We start from the raw sequence: 23,610 nt of genomic DNA on the forward strand, positions 1-23,610 counted from the left end.
TTGAACTGTTGCCAGGAGCCAAATTCCCACGACCAAAATGTATGCTATGTCCCCCCTCAAAATGGAGGAAATGCAGCAATACGTGGACAAAAACCTAGAGAGGGAGTTCATTGAATGGGCCAAGTCTGCTGTGGGAGCCCCTGTGTTGTTTAAAGAAAAAAAAAGATGGGTCTCTTTGTCTCTATGTGGATTATAAAGGTCTGAACGTGATGAGTGTGGAAAATAAATACCCCCCCTCCTGAAAGACTTACTAACCCACCTGGGTAAGGGGAGTGTCTTCACTAAGTTAGACTTGAGAGAGACATATTACCGGGTGAGGGTAAAGGAGGGAGATGAGTGGAAGACTGCTTTCAACTGCCCCTATGGGAAGCTATCAGTTCAAAGTCATGCCATTAGGGCTACAGGGGGCCCCAGCCATATTCATGCAATTGATTAATGAGGTCCTACATGACCATTTATACAAGGAGGTTCTGGTGTATCTTGATGACATCCTGATATACAGCACGAATGTGACTGATCATATAAAACTGGTGTGAGAAGTGTTAAAGAAACTATTGAATGCCAAGCTTTATGTCAAACTGTCAAAATGTGAATTTCACCAGACCCAATTAGATTATCTTGGCTATAGAATTTCTAATAAAGGCATTGAAATGGACCCAGCTAAAGTGAAAGCTGTAATTGAATGGTAGCCCCCAAAGACTCACAAGCAGCTCCAGAGCTTCCTAGGTTTTGCCAACTTTTACCGTCAATTCAACCCCTCTTTTGCCTAGATTGCCCTATCCCTTACAGAATTACTCAAGATAGGCAAAGGAGGAGAGAAGCTGTGATTGGGCCAACCACTAGCATGGACTATGAACTTTCAAACTGCTTTTGAGAATTTAAAAAAACTATTTGCTGTTGAACCGGTCCTAAAGCACCTCTGCCCAGGGGAGCCCTTTGTAATTCAAGCCAATACCAGAGACGTGACCATCAGAGCTGTATTACTGCAAAAGAACCAAAGAGGGGGCTTGGAACCCTGTGCCTATACCTTAAAAAAAATACTGAGAGTGAAAGGAGGTGGGCAATCTGGGAAAAGGTGGCTTTCATAATCAGATGGGTTCTATTAAACTGGAGACATTATCTAGAAGGGAGCAAGGTGTTTGGTAATAGCTTTAGTCTTTCTAACCTTTTCATTTTTTTCACATCATTATATTAAAGAAATAATGTAGTAGCATGCATAGTTAATGCTTCAAATCCATACGTACACATATTTCTGTGGAAAAATGTAAAAAATATCCTTTCCAAATCCTCAGTTTTCAGTCCTGTGTTTCTAAACCTGCTTTATGATTTGGGCATCTTTACAGCATCTTTACTGTGTGAAAGCCATTCTTGCTCTTTGAAAATTAAAAAAAAACATTGGCTATTGAATGGGAGCCATCAAACTTATGAAATGTTTGTCAATATAAGAAATTTGGGATAAGGGAAGATACCTGTATTCCACTATGAAATTCTCTAAAAAAATATGGATTTCTCTGCCACCACTAAAACCTGATTTAAAAAATACTGTTTTTTATCCTTGTGAAAGACACTTTACTACTTTTCTTTTATGGCAAGGCTGTTTCTTTGATTGGACTCATTAGTATACACCAAACTCTGTTGCATTCTAGATATGCTTGTCTACCATGAATATCACCCAGAATTATTACATCCCAAGGCAGAGGTTATAGCCCCACAGATTTGAATGGCTATATAAATTATGGTTTCGATTTTGATATTGTTCCTGCAACTTTCTTTAAACTTTTTACAGTAATAAATTTGGTGTGTTGTAAAATGGCAAGTAAAAACATGAAAATGCTGAAAATGATATATGCCAACATTTTTTGAAAGTATCTAGCCATGGAAAGTTTATTTACCTTTTGTGTCCCAAATGTCAAGAATATGTGACATTTGGGGGTGGGAAGGGAAAATCTATGGAGAGTTTACTTTCATTTTCAATGCATGCATTTAGGAATCTGTTTTTTTGCTAAAAGGCTTGTCTTGCAGGGCCTACAAACATAGCCTTATAGCTCTCATCAGTTGTTTCATTGAATGCCTGTAGGCTATTGGAACAGCAAGCAACATGTCTTAAAGATGTTTTGAATGTCCATTCATTCCCAGTCAGCAAGGCCAGTGGCAAAGAATTGTGGAAACTATGCTGGAAATTACCTAGAGGATCCCTGCATGTCTATTTCTGTCTTAGAAAGGCTTTCTTCATGTGAGATTATTGATCAGTGCTATTACAAAGCAAAGCTAATGAACAACTCTTAACAACACCCTAACTACTATGCCTGCCAACTAGCAAGTAATGCTCTAAATGCATAAAAATATCAGTTTCCAGAGAAGTCTGCAAATGATTCTAACTTTGTAACAATTCAAATGCCAGTATCTAATGACCAACAGTAGAGTCTCATGTAGAGGTCTGTTGCTGGTTTGTAGTACTTTTATTATCAATATTGGTAATGACTCTTTTCTTTGTCTCTCATTGTGCACTGAATGTTGATCAAAGGTGGTTCTGTGAAGGTAAAGAACTACAAAATTCTCCTGATATTCAAATCTGTTCTGAAAGTGGAGGATTCCAGACACTCATTATAGCAGAAGCTTTTGAAGACGACACAGGGCGCTACTGTTGCCTGGCCTCCAATTCCCTTGGCTCTAGTTCTTCTTCAGCAGAATTATTTGTTGAAGGTAAGAAGAAATGGCAATAAAAATGTCATGCATTGGGTTCTGTTTCTACTACCATATTTATAACAACAGTTCTAGCTTTCACAAGTTTGTGTGACTACAATTTGAATATGGATATCTAAATTTTCAGTGTCTACAGTGATTAAAAAGCCTAATGTTAATTGTTATAATTCTGCTATATATAGCAGTTCTTCTATTCTTAATTATATTTGTTCAACAAGTTATACTTTTGAATACTGTTTTTTTAAACAAAAACTGAAATGTTGTAAAACAGGGCAAACAACCTGTTTTCCATAGGAGGGTACCCTGTTTATTTTTGAGGTCCAAGAATTGCTGGAGGATGATTGTGACAATGATGGTGTAGTCATGTCTGTAGTGGCAGAGAGTTGGATTTGATATTTTCAAAGTGTACTAAGCAGTATAGTTCTCATGAAGGCTTTCCCATTCATAACATGGCCTGACACAAAGTAACATTTTCTGGCAAACTGGTTCCATCCCATCATCCATATCTGTGTCAGTTACCAATTTGTCATCTTCTCAACTGTGGGCACATGTACAAAGCACTAAGATAAGGACACTATCATTTTTGTTTTCCAAGAAAGTAGATAGATTTTGTAAGGAATTCAACAAACCAAACACATATTCTAGCTTTACAGAATGCTAATTTCTTTTCATGTTGCTTAATATTAAAATCTTTAAATTAAAATAATTGGATGGGAGAAGACTGGTGAGCACCAAAGTACATGGAAATTTCAGTAATACTGAAATCATGAAGATTTTCTTAAATATTCTGTTTATAAACATGCAGCTGATATTATCACTAATGATTCCATTTCCTACTTTTTGCAGGTGCCAGTTCCTCTGATTCTGATAGTGAACATTTCAAAACAAAATCTGGAGCCATGCCCCAGTGAGTTTACAGAACAAAACCAACTGTCTTGTGTTTAATGTTTCTATGGCCATCTAAAATGATAATTACTAAGCTGTTCTGCTTCACATTTTCCTTCTGTAATCACTTTATGTAGGGCAAGAATTAACTACTGTTAATCAACAATCAAATGCTGTTGATGAATTGGATTGAACTTTGACCGTAGGACGACTACAGGGTTGATTTTGATCTGAGTCTATATTTTAAAAGCCTATATCAGCTGGGCTTTTTAGATGAGGTTTTTAAAGTAATTAGGCTTCATACAGTTATATACCCTCTATATATAGACATCTCTGTGGACTTTTATGCATTTGTTTCAGTTAAATACTTGGTTCTTCTATTTCTGAAATTAAGTACCAATAATAAACATTTGGAAATGTTTAGTAAAAACTTTAAGAAGTTTTTCCCTTCTTCCTTTGATGTGATTAAAAACTCATGAAGGCTAATTATTTCACATTTCCAAGATGTATTCCAAGCATATCAGTAAAATTATCTTTGTTGTAATGTATAATTGTTGTTTATGTAAAAATCAGAAATAATTCCTAAAATACAAAGAATTTGATGGGGAAATATTAGTGTTAGAGTGTAATTGCTGCACTGGAAACATATTAAGTTGCAGTTTTCTACTTATTGAAGACATAGACAATGGAAAATGTAGCTAAAATGTAGCTAAACAAGTCCCTAATCAGAATGTCTTATATTAAGTAATTCAGCTGATTTAAGGAGCTTGGCATACAAAAAGTTATCACATTTATCCAGTAGAACAGTGCGAGCACTACTTCTGAATTGGATTGCGTAGATATGGGATACTGCGATGATGAGAATGCCTTCTTTAATTTGAATTTTTGACAGCCAATTTACTAAGGAAAAGATCTACATCCACAATCTTCATATGACTTAGAACAAAAATATAACAGTCCAAATGTGGAATGGCTATTTTAAAAAAAAAATTAACAAAAAAGTTGAAGATTTGAGAAATCAGCTTAAAAGAAAAAAATACTCTAAGACGTGTATAATTACTTTACTCTGTGTATAATTACATCAATTTGCTCAGCTTGGAGCAATTTTTAATATTAATTAATTAATATGTTTTTCCCCCCAATTGCTAAGAGCAGAAAGAATAAACAATTGAGGTTGGATGCGTACTCAGAGAAAACAAATTGTTAGAACTCTGAGGATGTTCTACAAAGTTTCCTGATGTCAGTGATTACTTAAATTTAAGTTAGTGTATGTTAATACCTATTCCCTACCACATAACTACTGAATAAGTAACACAGTAGAAAGTTAGTGTGGAACATAGCGATTGAATTAGTCATTAGAAAAGGCTCTACAGTGTTCTAGTTCATGAAATGGGAAGCATTTTATGTGTACGCTAAGTGACCTATCTCTCTGTGCTTTGATTTGTCCATTTATCCAGGGCTCAGAAAAAAAGCACTTCTGTTTCCTTAACAATTGGATTGTCAGCTCCAAAGTCTGGAATTACTACAGCAGTAATCCAGCCTATCTCTGTGCCTAATCAGCAGGTATATATGTATGTGCTACTTTAGAACATTAAATGTTTATTACATTATTATTATTTGGCATATGATGAGAGCATGACAGAAGAGAAGTATGTGTGTGTGTGTGTGTATATATGTATGTATGTATGTATGTATGTATGTATGTATGTATATGTAGGTCTTTGGTTCTTCGGGTTTTCTCCCGCGTCAAATTGGAAGTGTCTTGGCGATGTTTCGATGAAGTCTCATTCGTCATCTTCAGGCTGGTGTTTTCGGCTTCATGCTTCTAGGAGCAATGTGTGATCGTAGCTGTTTCTTCCTTTTAACTGCCAGTGGGGTTATGAACTGATTGGATGAGAGCTTGGCTGTGTTCTGATTGGATGGAGGTGTGTTCTGATTGGTTAGGAGCTTGGCTGTGCTCTAATTGGATGTGAGGTTGGTTGTGCTCTGATTGGATGGGGGGTTGGCTGTGCTCTGATTGGTTGGGGGAGTGTTCTCTTTGGGTGGGGGCTTTGTTGTGCTCAGGTTAGTCTGAGTTGCATGGGGAATGTGAGATGGTGAGCTGCATTGCTATTGTTTGGCTTCGCGTTCATGGTCGTGCCTCATCTTCATGGTGGGTGTCAGTTTGCTTCATGTATGGATTGGAGGGGTTTAAAGTGGCTAATGATGCAGCTATGGTCTGGCTTCTGGTTTGTGGTCATGCCTCATCCTCGGTGTGGGTTTGGGTTTGCTTTTTGCGTGGACGTGTGGTGGTGACATCCTGTGTGGCTTTTGTGAGTGTGGGTCTGGTGTCATTCTTTGTGTTAGGGACTCGTTTGTCAATAAGGGCGGGTTTCCAAATGGCTGGTAAGTGGGAGGTGTCATCTCGTTTGTTCATGCTGTGTGGGCATTTTTCTATCTCAATGGCTTCTCTGATTATTCTGTTATTAAAGTGTTCAGTTCTGGCGATAGTTCTGGTCTTTTTAAAGTCAATTTCATGTCCTATGATTTTAAGGTGTTGGACCAGGGAAGAAGTTGGTTCCTCTTTTTTGACTGAGTTCTTATGTTCTTCAATGTGTGCACTTATTCTTCTGTTGGTTTGTCCGATGTATATGGTGGGACAAGTGGTGCATGGGATTTCGTATACTCCTTGATTTTCTAATTCAATTTTATCTTTGGGGTTTCTTAGGATGGTGGATATTTTTCGGTTTGTGCAGAATGCTGTCTTAATGTTGTGTTTGTGGAGGATCCTACTGATTCTGCCTTTTATGTAAGGGAGGAGGGCTTTGCCGTTTTCTTGTTCTCTGTCTTGGGTTTTAGTGGGGGTTTCTTTTTGGATTAGTTTGGTAATCTTATTTCTTTGGAATCCATTGGATGTAAGTACATTAGTGAGAGTGTGTAGTTCGGTTTTTAGGTGTTGTTCATCAGCTAAGCGTTTTGTTCTAGAGATGAGTGTCTTGGCTACGGAGTTGATCTGTGCTGGGTGGTGGTGTGAGAGAGCATGCAGATAGCGGTTTGTGTGTGTTTTCTTCTGGTAGATGGTGTGTCCTAGGGAGCCATTGGATTTCTTGTAGACTAAGACATCCAGGAAGGGAAGTTGGTTATTAGCTTCTGTTTCCATGGTGAACTGTATTTTGGGGTGTAGGCTGTTGAGGTGTATGAGGAAGTTGTCCAGTTTTTCTTTCCCATGTGGCCAGATTATGAAGGTGTCGTCTACATATCTGAGCCAGAGTTTGGGTTTGTGTTCAGATTTTTCTAGAGCTTGCGTTTCAAAGTGTTCCATGTAGAGGTTTGCAATGACAGGTGAGAGGGGTGATCCCATGGGTGCTTCTTCTATTTGTTTGTATTTTTGTCTGTTATAGATGAAGTATTTGTTGCATATGCAGTGGTTGGTCAGATCTAGGATGTGTTTGGGGGGGTTATATTTGTTTTGGATAGCTGTCAAGGCTTCTTTGATTGGCACTTGGGTGAAGAGGAATATGACATCGAAGCTCACAAGTAGGTCGCTGGGCTGTAAGTTTTGTTTCTTTATGATCTCTAAGAAATGGAATGAGTTTTTTACGTGTGAGGTGATGGATTCTGCATAGGGCTGTAGTTGTTTGGCGAGAAATTTGGATAGGTTTTGTAGAGGTGAGCCTATGGAGCTGACTATGGGTCTTAGTGGGGTTCCTTCTTTATGTATCTTGGGGAGACTGTAGAGCTTAGGGCATCTGGATGATTTCTCTCTGGGAATGATTCTTTGCTGGATCTCTTTGTTAATGGGGGAGGCTTTTATTTTAGATCTGGTGGTTTTTTCCAGGTAGGTGGTGGGATCTGTGTTTAGGGGTTTGTATGTAGAGTCTTGGAGTAGGTTGGTTAATTTGGTTTGATAGTCAGATGTGTTCATAACCACCGTGGCATTGCCTTTGTCTGCTGGTAAGATTATTATGCTAGTGTCTTCTTTCAGGTTAAGTAGTGCTGTCTGTTCCTCTTTGGGTAAGTTGCTTATGGGTGGTTTGCTGGTACAGAGGATGTTGGTGATTTCGAGTCTGATTCTGTTCGCATCATCGGGGTTGATTTTGGTCAGGCTAGTTTCAACTCCGCATATAATGGTTTCAGTGGGGATGTGTTTGGGAGTGACTGCAAAGTTGAATCCTTTGGAAAGGACATTGGTTTCGGCTTTGGTGAAGATGAAACAAACAGTGCATAACATCTCAGATAGGATCCTCACCAAGGCCGAAACCAATGTCCTTTCCAAAGGATTCAACTTTGCAGTCGCTCCCAAACACATCCCCACCTGTCTTAGTCTACAAGAAATCCAATGGCTCCCTAGGACACACCATCTACCAGAAGAAAACACACACAAACCGCTATCTGTATGCTCTCTCACACCACAACCCAGCACAGATCAACTCCGTAGCCAAGACACTCATCTCTAGAACAAAACGCTTAGCTGATGAACAACACCTAAAAACCAAACTACACACTCTCATTAATGTACTTACATCCAATGGATTCCAAAGAAATAAGATTACCAAACTAATCCAAAAAGAAACCCCCACTAAAACCCAAGACAGAGAACAAGAAAACGGCAAAGCCCTCCTCCCTTACATAAAAGGCAGAATCAGTAGGATCCTCCACAAACACAACATTAAGACAGCATTCTGCACAAACCGAAAAATATCCACCATCCTAAGAAACCCCAAAGATAAAATTGAATTAGAAAATCAAAGAGTATACGAAATCCCATGCACCACTTGTCCCACCATATACATCGGACAAACCAACAGAAGAATAAGTGCACACATTGAAGAACCAACTTCTTCCCTGGTCCAACACCTTAAAATCATAGGACATGAAATTGACTTTAAAAAGACCAGAACTATCGCCAAAACTGAACACTTTAATAACAGAATAATCAGAGAAGCCATTGAGATAGAAAAATGCCCACACAGCATGAACAAACGAGATGACACCTCCCGCCTACCAGCCATTTGGAAACCCGCCCTTATTGACAAACGAGTCCCTAACACAAAGAATGACACCAGACCCACACTCACAAAAGCCACACAGGATGTCACCACCACACGTCCACGCAAAAAGCAAACCCAAACCCACACCGAGGATGAGGCATGACCACAAACCAGAAGCCAGACCATAGCTGCATCATTAGCCACTTTAAACCCCTCCAATCCATACATGAAGCAAACTGACACCCACCATGAAGATGAGGCATGACCATGAACGCGAAGCCAAACAATAGCAATGCAGCTCACCATCTCACATTCCCCATGCAACTCAGACTAACCTGAGCACAACAAAGCCCCCACCCAAAGAGAACACTCCCCAACCAATCAGAGCAGAACCAACCCCCTATCCAATCAGAGCACAGCCAACCCCCCATCCAATTAGAGCACAGCCAAGCTCCTAACCAATCAGAACACACCTCCATCCAATCAGAACACAGCCAAGCTCTCATCCAATCAGTTCATACCCCCACTGGCAATTAAAAGGAAGAAACAGCTACGATCACACATTGCTCCTAGAAGCATGAAGCCGAAAACACCAGCCTGAAGATGACGAATGAGACTTCGTCGAAACGTCACCAAGACACTTCCAATTTGATACGAGAGAAAACCCGAATAACCAAAGACCTACATACAAACACCCGCGAAAACCTCCGAAATATATATATATATACACACACACACACACACACACACACAGACACACACACGTATACGTATACGTATACGTATACGTATACATATACATATACATACACACACAGTCCATGTAATTGTAAGTAAAACATCTCTGGGGGCATGGCAGTGACCTCATAACTGGATGTCCAATTCAGCTATCCAAGCGATTGCCTCTGGCATTGCTTCATACAGATCTTCTACAGAACTGGAGAATTAATTAAATTATTATTAAATTAATAATAACATGTAGATATACATCCTGCAACTATAAGAGCTTTCCTTCTTTTCTGCCTTGGATTCTTCTATTCTTGGTGCATTTATTTTATGAAGTGTCCTTGCTCACCTTTCTGTACAAGATTCAGGTGTGATAGCATTAAGATATAAAGAATTTTTTAAGGGAACATGGCAGACTACAGGTAGTCCTCAACTTACAAAAGTTCGTTCAGTGACTATTCAAAGTTACAACACTGAAAAAAGTGACTTATGACTATTTTTCACATTTACGACTGTTGCAGCATCCCCATGGTCACATGACCAAAATTCAGATATTTGGCAACTGATTCATTTATGACACTTGCAGTGTCCTGGGGTCATGTGATTACTTTTTATGACCTTTTGACAAGCAAAGTCAATGGCGAGGCCAGATTTACTTAACAACCATATTACTAACTTAACTACACTGATTGACTTAACAACTGTGGCAAGAAGGTTGTAGAATGGGGCAAAACTCATTTAACAAATATTTCACTTAGCAACAGAAATTTTGGGCTCAGTTGTCATAAGTCAAGGACTACCTGTACTTGCATTTGGGTATTTGCATTCATAGACTGATTCTACAAAACTAAAAATTAAGCTTTTTGTGGGAAATTTATTATAGATGCATTCATTAGGTGTACAGAATTAGATATGGGTTTTTTTGCAAATATATCCATGAATCAGTGCTTCTCATTTCCTGACATTTCCTGAAGAGCTTGATCATTTATATGATGAATACACAGACTTCCCCAAAGATTGAGGACCATATAATTTAAAATAATCACTTTTGTACATTGTCTTCATTTTCTTAACATGCAGGTGTCTTCTTCAAGCATATATTTTCCATGTTCTTTACGTTCATTGCTTTCTTCACATTCAAAATGTATTTCTTTTCAAAAGCCTGTTTTAGAAAATTAAGCCACTACATTCAGTTATGGTCACCATATAGACTCATTTAACATTTGAGCAGCCAGAGATCTACTGTGCTCCTCCTTCACAATTCCAGATCATAGTTGAGAAAAACTGCAATATAGCACCTGTTCATACTAGCGTAACTGTTCTGGACATCAGTGCTAATGTAGCTGGAGCTTCAAAGAAGCATATAATGCAGTTATTTAAAGTAATACAGAAGCTGTTCTTTGTCATAAGATCCTGAGTGTGACATTTATCTCTCTCATCTTTCTTTTTCCAGGGATCATGATTTCAGTATTTGTTCAGACTTTCCCAAACTATGGTGTATAATGTTGTAAAAGTTGCAGTTAATATTATTGTTAATGGTCTTAGAGCATGTAAATCAGGAACCACATAGATTTCATGGAATTATATTTTTAGTGACATGCATATAAATTAGGATTGGTTATTATATTTATCAAAGTGTTAAAAGCTAGGAACACTTTTGAAAGTGATATATCAGCTGATAATTCGGTGTCATTGCTTAATCACATAAATATATCTTTATGAGTCCAGTCTGAAATACTAATTTTAATACATTTATGCTAAATTCATTGAGAATTGCACTTTATATTATTAATGGTGCAGATATGCTTTAAAAATGTCTGCACATGATGTTTTTTACAGATTCAAAGTCCTACTTCACATCTCTGCAAATTAGATGGATCAAAACATATTCATGCTACACCTATTTTTACAAAGGTCTGTTTTCTCTACCAATATTTCCTCCTGAAACCATGTGACTATGGATAATTTAAAGTTTATAAGTGTGGTAAACAAATAGTGATTTTTTTTTGTCTGCCAATTTTCCCAATGGGGTACTAGGAGCATATTTAGGAATTAGGGCATTTCTGGAAGGCAACTGGCTTAAAAGGATGATTTATACTATGGAAAGAAATATTGGGATTTTTTTTAGAAATACTGTTTCTGTAATGTTAGCTTCCACTGCTTGCACTTTATAAGGTGGAATAGTCTAGTCTTGAACTGCATGCAGTGTTCTAGCATCTCAGGTTTTGGCAACTGAATATGATAAAATTTGGTACACTTTTAGATGCAATTTTGATATGTGGTACATTTTTTCCCCACAAAATTAAGAGCTGGAACAAAGGTGGAAGATAAAATACCCTAAACCACACCCTTAAATATTCCACAAACCCTGAAAAAGAAATCCCTAAATTAGGCTGCAAAATGGTTTCTGGACCTTAAGAGATTGAGGTGAAAAATGTGAAGGTTTTAGGATTCAAGTCACTCCATAACTATCACTCTTCATCTTTTAAACTAATTTTAACAGTATTTTATCTTCCTCGCTTCCTTCTATATTTTTAATTTTTACATGCTGTTTTATTAACGTTCTATTGTACACCATGTATAGTTCCTCTCTGAGAGAGATTGATGATTCAAAAATGTGAAAAATAAATAAAAAATAAAACAGAAAGTCAGAAAATTTAAAGTTTCTACAAGTTATTCCATTCACTTTTTATTTTCCAAATTACCTTTTTTGCATGTTTTTGAAAATATAGTGCATAAGTACATAACAAAATAATTGCTACCATTGAATAAGGTGCTATACAGATAACATGTTTTTTCATAATATTTTTTTTTGAATGATAAAGTCAAAGGTGGAAAACATGTTGGAAAACACATGCAGGTTGGCGTAGACTAGTATACAGATGGCCTTGAAGAAGGAATTGAGCTACCATTCATCAGCTTTAGACTGGAGAAAATGTGGAAAAACTTCAACATTGCTTTCCCTTAATTCTCTCAGTATAAGAGCAATGGGGAAGGGAAAGAATTTTCATGAGGCTTTTAAGAATCTGCTATTATATATTATAACTTTATAGTATACTCTATGGTGTAACTCTGTTTATAGACCTGATCTCCCTCAAAAGCTCAACAGTTGCATATGGTAGATGACAGTTGTTTTGGATCTCCTATAAAGTTTCATAAAGGAAGTACATCAATTCCATAGCAAAAAGCATTGTCTAGAAGCATACATTGTTATAAAGTAATGCTTGTGTCAGAACCCATATTGTTTAAGGGGGCTCTTTCTACTTCTAGTTCTTCTATTATTCTGGGTTCTGCCATACTCTTGGAAGGGAGGGGGGAAGACACTGAGAGCTGCCTCTTTGTTTCTCTCTATCGCTACAATGTAACTTCCGCTGTTTCTGAATTCTTGCTCTTTGAACTGTCTTCCCTTGATGTCAGCTTGAAAGGGGGGAGAAAGGAATGTGCCTCCGGCTATCTGGCTTATCTTCTGTTTCAGAAGGGAAGGTGTGAAGGCCCAACAAACCTCTCTACAAGCCTGAGACAGACTGACGTTATCAGCCCTTTCCCACAACGGACTTAACACCTTGGGATTGGCCCGCTTGAATAGACCAGATGAGCTATTGGGGTGGGGTTTGTTTGGGACTCTTTTAACCTATTGATCTGAGTGGGAAATCCTCAGATCCTGGCTATTATACCTGCTATCAGCTTTTCCTAATAAAAGTTCCTTTTGGAAGAAATTGCTTCCATGAGTTCTGCTTTCTTAGGATGAGGTTTTGAAGTGAACTTTGACATGAGACAGGATCTGCAGTAACAGTCAACCCGGAAGAAAGACCCCTACTGGGGGACTTGGCAAATCATGTCAGATAATGGAATAGAAAGAGAGGAGCCTGCAAGGGGGGGGGAGCTTTGCAGACCCCTGCAAATACTCCATCTCCAGATCCTCCAGCTCTTCAGAAGAGGAGATGATCACAGAATGCCGCCACAAGCCCAGGTGGACGATGGGCGTCGAGAGAAAGGAGGACTGGGAGAAGAAGGCCAGAAAGGTGACACTCAGATGGAGCAGTCACCAGCCAGGCTGGAAGGTGGAGATGGAGAAGTCCCTCTATTTTAGTGAAGACAAGGAAGATCAACCCATGTACTCCAGCCAATTATTGGAACAGGCAATCAGCATGATGAAAATAGCACTCGACTCCATGAACGAAGAGAAAATTGAACCATACTGGGGCACCATTTGCCTGGGATCCACCAAGAGAGCCAACGAAGGGCAAGCCAAACCCGAGGTCCCAGACCCCTCTGAAGGTAACAACAAAACTCATCAAGCAGCCACTGCAGACAGAGAGGGGAAACGACACAAGCAGAAGAAGAGGCACCGATCCATCCAGAAGTTCCCACTGCTGGATGTAAAGTACTGTGGGAAGTCACAGTGCCTGGGATTCTTCCTGACCCAGCTACTAAATTACATGGAGGAATATGGCCGCGACATCCCCAGTGACCGAGCCAGGGTCTGCATTGTACAAGCAGCCCTGGATGGCATTGCAGCAGACTGGGTCGTAGACCTCCATGATGCAGATGCACCAGAGCTCCTAAATTTCAGTCAATTCATGGCTTCCCTCAGGCATCGTTTTGAAGACCCATTAGCTGACCGGAAAGCACAGGAGTGAATAAAAATGGTGAAACAGGAAAGATGACCAGTGGCAGAATACACCCAGGAGTTCTGGGCCCTGGCCAACAAGCTGAATTGGCCAGAGGACATTCTGCTCAGCCACTTCAAGGATGGATTATATGCAAATTCCTAATTGGATTTCAACTTTGGAAATGCACATATATCCAATGTTCATACAACTAGGGAAAGTAATAACATATAAAAATATATTAGAGAGAGGAGAATTGAAATCAAGGAAAAATCTTCAAGAAGAAGGGATAGAACTGGAATGGTGGGCATATCTCCAATTGCAATCAAGATATAGGAAAGATAAAAAAAGATTGGGGTATAAAAACAGAATCGACAGAGTTAGATAAAATATTATTAGGAACCGAAGATAAAATGATTAAAAGAATATATCACTACCTTCTAGACCAGGCAATGTTTGAAGAGCAGGTCAAGGAAACTATGTTAATGTGGAGTACGGATTTCGGCTTTAATATTGATTTACATATTTGGCAAGAATTGTGGGAAAGAAACAGGAAACTCACTTTAGCCACTTCTTATAAGGAAAACCTTTATAAGATGTTTTACAGATGGCATTTCCCACCCACAAGGTTAGCCAAAATGGGTCCAAATCTTTCACCTATATGTTGGAAATATAAAATAGCAATAGGGACCTATTATCACATGTGGTGGGAATGTCCTAAAGCCCATGATTATTGGAATAGGATAAGAAAATGGTTGAAAGAAATATTAATGTTGGAGATAGAGCTAAAACCTGAACTCTTTTTATTGCGTATAACCACAGATAAATATGATAAGGGAATAGTCTATCTGATGTTGCACATCTTGACTGCTGCTAGACTGGCTTTTGCACAAAAATGGAAAAACAAAGAAACTCCCACAGATGAAGAGATACTGCATAAAATACTATCTTGTGCTGAAATGGACAGGCTTACGATGGAATTGAAAGATAAAAGTGGATCAGAATATTTTGAAATCTGGGATAAATTGTACCATTAGTGGGAATTGAGGAGGACTGTTGGGGTTATGGATTAGTGATAAGATGGAAATATATATATTCTTAGGTTAGCAAACAGAGAAAATGTATTTAGTATTGTATAAAAAGTTTATATATATTTATAGAAATAAAGAATTGAATTTAAGAGGAGAAATAATTTGATAGAAATGTTCAAACTGGAATGTTACATCATGTCCAATGTTTTCTTTCTTTTTTAAATTGTATTATAAATAAAAAACTTTTTTTAAAAAAGATGGGTTAAACTACAACCTCTACGATGCCTGCCTCCCTTGGGGAGACCCTCATCAGTTGCAAGACTGGTACATGCTTGCTGAAGAAGCAGAGATCGACCTGGCCAAGAGACAACGCCAAAGGGAGAGATCGTGGGGGAAGTCGCCATTGGAGCCAACCCGCGAATCAGCAAAGCAACCATCAACTACTAAGAGAACCTCAGAATGTTTCAAATGTGGGAAAGAGGGACACTGTGCCCCTGAATGCTGCTCACGCACCCCTACCGGAAAGCCTGACTGAGCTACAGCTGGAAAACCAGGGAAGATCCCAGCAAAGCCAAAGGAGATGGCCATAAAAGGCATGGAAGTCATTGAATTCCCTACCTCAGCCCAATTAAGAAAGGGAACTCCAACCAACACAGGAGGAACATCCAACTCATCCAGCGACAACTCCAAAGATGAACCCCTGGTAAGTGGACCCATTGTGCCCCTTACCCGGACAATAGAACTGTTAGCCCCTGGCATGCCCAAGGGAGTAGAAGTCAGGGAATTAATTGACTCTGGCTGCACCCGCTGCCTCATAAGCCCAACATTAGAGGGGAACTTAGGAATTCTGGTGAGGAGGCTGAAGAAACCAATCTCTTTTGGTCAATTAGATGGGTCCTTAGCAGGAGAGATGCCTGCCACACTAGCAACGCTACCAGTTCAACTCACCATAGGGGACCATGTAGAGACTATAACATTTGTGGTGATCCCTGGCATGGAATGCCCTATAATTCTGGGCATGGCATGGGTGACCAAGTGGAACCCATGGATGGACAGGAGAACAGCAGGACTAAGATTCCCGAAAGGAGAATCAACCAAGGCACCAGCCCAGCCCCGAAATGGTGAAACCCTGGCCGAGAAAGCCGTGGTGGGGGGGGGGAAAGGAGCTACCTGAAATACTGAAGGAGTATAAAGATCTGCTGAAGTGTTCAGCAAGGAAAGGTCCAATGAACTGCCTCGTCACCGGCCCACGGACTGTGCGATAGAAATCCGACTGGGCGTGAAACTCTCAAAGCCTAGCTTGTACTCTGTGAGCCCACAAGAATTGGAGGAAATGCAGAAGTTCATAGCTAAAAATTTAATAAGGGGTTTTATTCAGCTGGCAAAGCCAAAAACAGCCGCCCTGGTGCTGTTCCAAGAGAAAAAAAGATGGGATTCTGCACCTCTGCATGGACTATAGAGCTTTAAATGCAATAAGCAAAAGCCATCTGTACCCTCTCCCCCTCATGAAAGACATGCTGTCCCATCTATCGAAAGGGAGGATTTTCACAAAACTGGACTTAAGGGAAGCTTACTACCAAATCAGAATAAAGGAGGGGATGAATGGAAGACAGCTTTCATTTGCCCCTTAGGATGTTACCAATTTCAGGTTCTACCTTTTGGGCAAGAAGAAGTACTCGCAATGTTTATGCAGTTGATAAATGATGTACTATGGGAGCACCTGTACAAAGGGGTACTCGTTTACCTAGATGACATCCTTATATTTACTGAGACCATGGATGAACATGTCAAACTGGTCAGAGCAGTCCTAAACAAGCTGCAGGCGGCTCACCTTTATGCCAAACTATCCAAATACGAATTCCATAAGGATAGGATTGACCTTCTAGGATATCACATATCACCAAATGGCATAGAAATGGACCCCGAGAAGGTCTGAGCCATGTAAGATTGGGCTCCACCCTGCACCAGGAAGCAATTGCAGAGTTTCCTTGATTTTGTGAACTTTTATCACCAGTTCATTCCCTCCTTTGCCCAAATAGCACTGCCAATTACAAACTGAAAACCAGGGGGGAAGGAAAGCCCAAGCCAAGCCAACCATTAAAATGGACAGTGGAATGCCAAGCCACATTCGAGAGACTTAAAAAACGTTTTCCCGTAGAACCGGTGTTAAGGCATCCCAACACTGACAAACCTTTTGTGATTCAGGCAGATGCCATTGTTATGTCCTGGGCCTGTGATTAACAGAGCAGGTGCAGGAAGCTGCAGAGAGACCCAGGCAGACCACGTGGCTGCCCGGGCCAAACAGGCTGTCTCAAGCCTATTGCGCACGAGCAAAGCGGGAAAAATACGTTGCATTATTGGCTGATGCTGTCCCCGCAAAAGGGTATAAAAGAGATCCGTGCCATCTTGTTGTTGGTTCTGTTGAGGTTCTGTTGAAGCTTAATAAATTAACAACTGTTATTACTCCTGCCTCGTCTCAATGCCTTACCAACGCACAGAACAGAACATTGGCGACGAAGGTGGGATCGTGCTGCAGAGGAAAGTAGACTGACTCACCACAGAAGGCCAAAGGGCTGGGAAATTTGGCATTCTGACTTGTATGACTCTGCCTGCCAGTACAAAAACGCTGGAGGAGAGTTCGGCAAGATTCGTTCTGGAACCCCTTTGCAAGCCGGAGCAGCACGAGGTGTTGACAAGGCCACCAAGGAGGAGCAATGGCTAAGATTGGGCATCTGTCCAAATTCGATACAGTGCACCCTGAACGTTGGCGTTGATACGTTGCCCGGGTAGAAAACTACTCTCGGGTAAACCAAATTTGGGAGGACGGACTCAAAGCCGCAACGTTACTTTGTGTCTGTGGGCAAGAGACATTTGATATTGCTGAGAACCTGGTTGCCCCAGCACTGTTGGAATCCATCGCTTATACTGAACTTAAGAAAATGTTAAGAGAGCATTTTGAAACAAAGCTTTTGGTGATTGCATGGCATTATGCATTCGAGCAGAGGGACCAACATCCAGGAGAGTCTGCTGCGAACTTTATTGCTGCTCTACGGCAAGCTGAAAGGCCCTGTGAATTCAAAGATTTAGAAGAATGGCTGCATGATCGGCTAGTTTGTGGCTTGAGAAGCCGAGAGCTGCAACAAAAGATTTTTGCGAAGGAAGACATTTCCTTCCAAGATGCACTAAGGGAGATCACGGCTAACAAAGCAGTGGGAGGAGTTGTTAAGGCCTTGCGGCTTTCCAAGAACCCTACAAGTTCGAGCTCCATCCATCAAGAGGTTGCTCGAGAGGTATCCGAACTGGATTTTGAAAATGAGGTCGACCGTCTGCAGCAGCCAGCAGAGAGAAGGCCCCAAGAGCGAGCTGACAAGGGGTCTGACAAGGCAGTTCTGTTCCCTCAGTGTTTTGGTTGTGGAGGATGCCACAAGCACTCTGACTGCCGTTTTTGCTCTGCTACTTGCTGGGCGTGTGGCCGGCAAGGCCACATAGCCGCTGTCTGTTTGGGTTGCAAGAAAGACCGTCCATCGGAAGAGTTGCCTCAGAAAGGTATCAGGGTCCCCAGCCAAAATAGGGTGGGCTTCTGCGTGTCCCGCAGGAGTGTTTTGAGAACAGGGGCTCACCGGCCATTAAAAAAGAAGCTGTGTCTTGATGTCAAATTGCAGGGGGTCCCCTTAATGATGGAGCTGGACACAGGTTCAGCTCTGTCAATCATTTCCCAGAAAACCCTCAAGCAGATCTGCTATAGGAGCAGCCAGAGAATTAAACTCGGGCTGTCAGATCTTGTCTTAGCTGACTTCCAGAATTCCGGAGTCAGTGTGAAAGGGGAGGCTATGCTCAGAGTGCAGCGGAAGCATTTTGAGGGGTTCCTGGACATTGTCCTGGTTGAGGGTGACCACACAAGTCTAATTGGACTCGATTGGTTCGAGGCACTTGGGATTCAAGTGACTGGGCTACACAGCATGCAAACGGCCAACCTTGCAGAAGTTTGCAAGGAGTTTGCTGATGTGTTCAGCCCAAAGCTAGGGTCATACAAGGGGCCTCCAATTGCTTTGCAGTTAGATCTCTCCTTTGCACCAATTAGGATTAAGCCTCATCGGGTGCCTTTTGCACTTAAGCAAAAGATTAATGCCGAGCTGGATAAACTGCTACGGCAAGATATTTTGGAACCTGTGGATAGCAGTCCATGGGAAACACCCATAGTCAAGCCACTCAAGGCCAATGGGAAAGTCTGCATTTGTGCTGATTATAAATGCATGCTAAACAAAGCGTTACAGCAGCACTCTTATCCAGTGCCTGTGGTGAGCCACATTTTGGCCTCACTTAAAGGAGGCTGAGTTTTTGCCAAACTCGATTTGGCTCAGGCCTATCAACAGCTACCGGTTGATGATGCAATGGCTGAGGCCCAGATGATCGTAACGCACCGGGGAACTTTCAAAGTCAGAAGACTGCAGTTCGGGGTTAACATAGCCCCTGGCATTTTTCAAAGCATGATGGAGCAAACGCTCCATAACATTCAGGGAGTTTGTCCTTACTTCGATGTTGTCCTCATCGCTGGGGAATCACTCAAAAACCTGGCTGAAAGGCTTTGGTCCATTTTGCTGCATTTCTGCGAAGTGGGGCTGAAGCTTAAGCAGGAAAAATGCAAAATTGGAGTAACTTCCACTGAATTCCTGGGGTTTCGCAGAGACGCCGAAGGCATCCATCCTGCTGAATCTAAGCTCAAAGTGATTCAGCAGGCCCCAAATACCAAGTCGAAGAGTGAGCTTCAAGCCTTCCTTGGGCTTCTAAATTTTTACCATTCATTCCTCCCCCACAAAGCTGCAGTGGCAGAGCCGTTACACCGGCTCTTGGACAAACAGGCTCCATGGAAGTGGACACAAGTCCACAAAAGCAGTTTTGCTGAGGTCAAGGTATTGTTGTCTTCAAATGCTATTCTCGCTCATTTCAATGAGCAGCTGCCAGTGTGTATAGCCTGCGATGCATCCCCTTATGGGATTGGGGCTGTCTTATGTCACCTTAAGGCTGATGGAACACAAGTTCCTGTAGCATACTATTCAAGGACTCTGTCTTCTGCAGAGTGTAATTACGCACAGATAGACAGAGAAGCATTGACCAGAGTGGCTGGCATAAAAAAGTTCCATGACTTTTTGTATGGTCGCCACTTCACGGTCTTTACAGACCATAAGCCATTGCTGGGGTTGTTTACAACGAAAAAGCAAACCCCACACATAATTTCTCCTAGAATGTTGAGGTGGTCAATTTTCCTTTCTGTGTATGACTACTCCCTGGTTCACAAACCAGGTAAAGAAATGGGCCACGAGATGGCCTTAGTAGGTTGCCTCTACAGCTTGTAGAATCTGATCCTGCTCCAGCTAACCACATCCTGGCTATCCAGGATTTGCCTGAGTCTCCCCTCAGTGCAGGGGATGTGGCTGCAGAAACAGCCACTGATCGCACGCTAACACATGTGTTGAACTGGGTACTGTCAGGATGGCCTGACACGTGTCCTGGCACTAATTTCCAGATTTTCTGGAAAAGGAAGCATGAGCTATCCACCTTTAAGAGTTGTGTCCTGTGGGTAGCAGGGTAGTGATCCCAACCTCATTGAGAACTAGAGTCTTGCAATCTCTGCATGAGGGACATCCAGACATAGTCCGGATAAAGGCTCTTGCGCGCAGCTATCTCTGGTGGCCTGGGTTTGATAAGGAGATTGAGACCCAGGTCCAGGTTTGCCACGTTTGCCAACAGTCTAGGCCTGAAATGCCACAGGCTCCTGTACACAGGTGGGAGGACACACATGCTCCTTGGTCGAGGGTTCATATCGACTACACTGGCCCCTTTCAGGGGCAGCTCTTCCTTATTGTTGTGGACAGTCACTCTAAATGGCTAGAGGTTGTTCCAGTGTCCACTACGACTACTGCCAGGACCATGTGGGTGCTGAGAGGGATCTTCGCCTCTCATGGGCTGCCAGATGTCCTTGTCTCTGACAACAGGCCTCAATTCACCTCTTCGGAGTTCTAGGCTTTCCTGCAAGCCAACACGATTTGTCATGCTACTTTCATCCGGCTTCCAATGGCCAAGCTGAGCGCATGGTGCACACAACCAAAGACGCCTTGAAGAGGCTCACTCATGGGAGCTGGCACCACAGGTTAGCTGATTTTCTCCTTTGCCACCGTACCACACCTTGCACAGCTACAGGCAAGAGCCCAGCTGAACTCCGCTGGGGTTGCTGTCTCATTACCAAACTGGACAGGTTGCACCCAGACCGGGTGGCTTCACAGGTGTCACAGCTGCGGGCACCTAGGAGACTACAGGTGGGCGATCTGGTTTGGACAAGGAACTATGGACCTGGACATCTCTGGATGACAGCAGTGGTCTGCAAAGTCACTGGGCCACTGTCATACAAAGTGTCCTTGGAAGATGGTCGCATGCTGCATCGGTACATTGACCAGCTGCGATGGAGGCTACCTAGTCACCCTTCTGCTCCTAACTCTGCTCTCGGGGGGGGCAGGACCATGATCATGATTGTGATCTCAGTCTCTCTGCGGAAGCAGGAGTTTGCACTCTGTAAATTGGGGTTTTGCCAACAAGGTGGCTCCTGACTCTGGCACTGGGTCCATGGGACATTGCACGCAACTGGCTTTTCATGCCACACTTACTGCAGGCCTTGTGCCTACGGGACAGTGCTCCCAACAGGGGTCTTTTGTGGATCTGGGGAATTTCACCCCACCAAGGAACTCTGGTCTGGGCTTACCAGAAAGAGCCAGCCAAAGTCAGATGGACAAAGGGTTGGGTCTACCAGACCAGGCCAGTCAGCAAGATGTGGGTTCGCCTGTATCAACTGGGCCTCAAAGTGCCGGTCTGCCGAGCCTGGCAGGCGAGTTTGCAGACCAGGCACTTGCAGCAGCTCCGACACGGTCAGAGCAGGCCAGAGGTCCTCCAAAGTTCTTACAAGATTATGTAAGATTCCTGTCTGTAAGCAGGCAGGCCTAGCATTTCTCTAGAAATAAGAACACACTCAAAAGAATAACTTTGGAGTAGTTAAAAAATAGTGGTGTTTTTTTTTTTAACTAAGAAGGGAGAGATGTTATGTCCTGGGCCTGTGATTAACAGAGCAGGTGCAGGAAGCTGCAGAGAGACCCGGGCAGAACACGTGGCTGCCCGGGCCAGACAGGCTGTCTCCAGCCTATTGCACACGCGCAAAGCGGGAAAAATACGTTTCATTTATTGGCTGATGCTGTCCCTGCAAAAGGGTATAAAAGAGATCCGTGCCATCTTCTTGTTGGTTCTGTTGAGGTTCTGTTGAAGCTTAATAAAGTAACAACTGTTATTAGTCCTGCCTCGTCTCAATGCCTTACCATGCCTCGTCTCAATGCCTTACCAACGCACAGAACAGAACACCAGCGATGTGGCTTTGGGGGCTGTACTCTTGCAGGAAAACGATGAGGGAACACTACAGCCCTGTGCATACACATCAAGGAAACTCACAGAGATGGAGCAGAGGTGAGTGGCCTGGGAAAAAGAGGCATATGCAGTGCAGTGGGCTCTTATCACTTGGTAGAACTTCCTGGAGGGGAACAAAATTCCTTTCCCAGTGTGGACTGACCACAAAAACCTGGAAACACTAAAAACACTCCAGAAATTTACTCCCAAACAAGCAAGATGGTCACAACATTTCCACTGATTTAATTTTATGTTAAAACACCTTCTGGGAGGGAAAAACTTTCTAGTAGACGCATTGTCCCGAATGCCACAATACAACAGTACTAGTAGTGATGCAGCATATGCCAGATAAACAACTGGCAGCACGTATCACTACCCAAGCACAAGCCAAACTCCAAAAGCCTTTAGCAAGTCAAGCAGGAATCAAGTTCAAAAAAGCACTAGAAACCGATGAATGGTTCCTAAGCCATAAGAACCTATGCACCATCACTAATGGACTACCATGGGTGCGAGGAAAATTGTACATACCCAAAAGCCAGAGACTAACATTCATGCAACTGTGCCACGACTCAAAGTCTGCAGGCCATTTTGGGTTTGTAAAAACACTGCACTTAGTTAAAAGGCAATTCTGGTGGCCTTCAATAAAAAAGGACGTTGAAAGCTACGTGGCCAGCTACCCAATTTGTGCCTCAGCAAAAAGACTACAAGGGAAGTCACCAGGATTACTGCAACCAGTAGCAACTCCCTCAGCACCTTGGAAGGAGATCTCCATGGATTTTATTGTGGAATTACCCGAGAGTAGTGGAAACACAGTCATCTGGGTCGTGACAGACTTATTCTCCAAACAAGTACATTTTATTCCCTGTACAAAGATTCCTAATGGAAAGACACTTGCAAAACTGTTTGTTCAACACATATATTGACTTCATGGAGCCCCTCAATACATCATATCCGATAGAGGAGTACAATTCACATCAGAGTTCTGGAAAGTGTTCCTAAGCCTGTTAGGAACCACCCAGGAACTGTCATCCAGTCATCATCCGCAAATGAATGGTGGGACTGAATGGCTGAACTCAGTACTGGAACAATATTTAAGATGCTTTATTAATTACCAGCAAGACAACTGGACTGACCTGCTCCCATTCGTAGAAGTTGCTTACAACAATGCCATCCATTCCAGCATCAGCTACACTTCTTTCCAAGTAGCCACAGGACAGAGTTTCAACCCAATGCCTGAACTCC

General features: G+C 42.0%; 1 protein-coding gene across 5 annotated transcripts in view; it reads left to right on the forward strand.

The window, feature by feature from the left end:
* Positions 1 to 23,610, forward strand: part of PALLD (palladin, cytoskeletal associated protein) — a 524,810-nt gene that overhangs the window by 171,624 nt on the left and 329,576 nt on the right. For all 5 annotated transcript variants that reach the window (XM_039326459.1, XM_039326458.1, XM_039326460.1 and 2 more), the window contains 4 exons: positions 2,525 to 2,703; positions 3,550 to 3,610; positions 5,046 to 5,151; positions 11,124 to 11,198. In XM_039326459.1, the coding sequence (XP_039182393.1) occupies positions 2,525 to 2,703; positions 3,550 to 3,610; positions 5,046 to 5,151; positions 11,124 to 11,198 (421 nt within the window). The remainder of the gene's footprint in view (positions 1 to 2,524; positions 2,704 to 3,549; positions 3,611 to 5,045; positions 5,152 to 11,123; positions 11,199 to 23,610) is intronic.

This window comes from Crotalus tigris, unplaced genomic scaffold (genome assembly GCF_016545835.1).
Source record: "Crotalus tigris isolate CLP2741 ecotype Arizona unplaced genomic scaffold, ASM1654583v1 scf7180000024341.3516292, whole genome shotgun sequence".
NCBI lineage: Eukaryota > Metazoa > Chordata > Lepidosauria > Squamata > Viperidae > Crotalus > Crotalus tigris.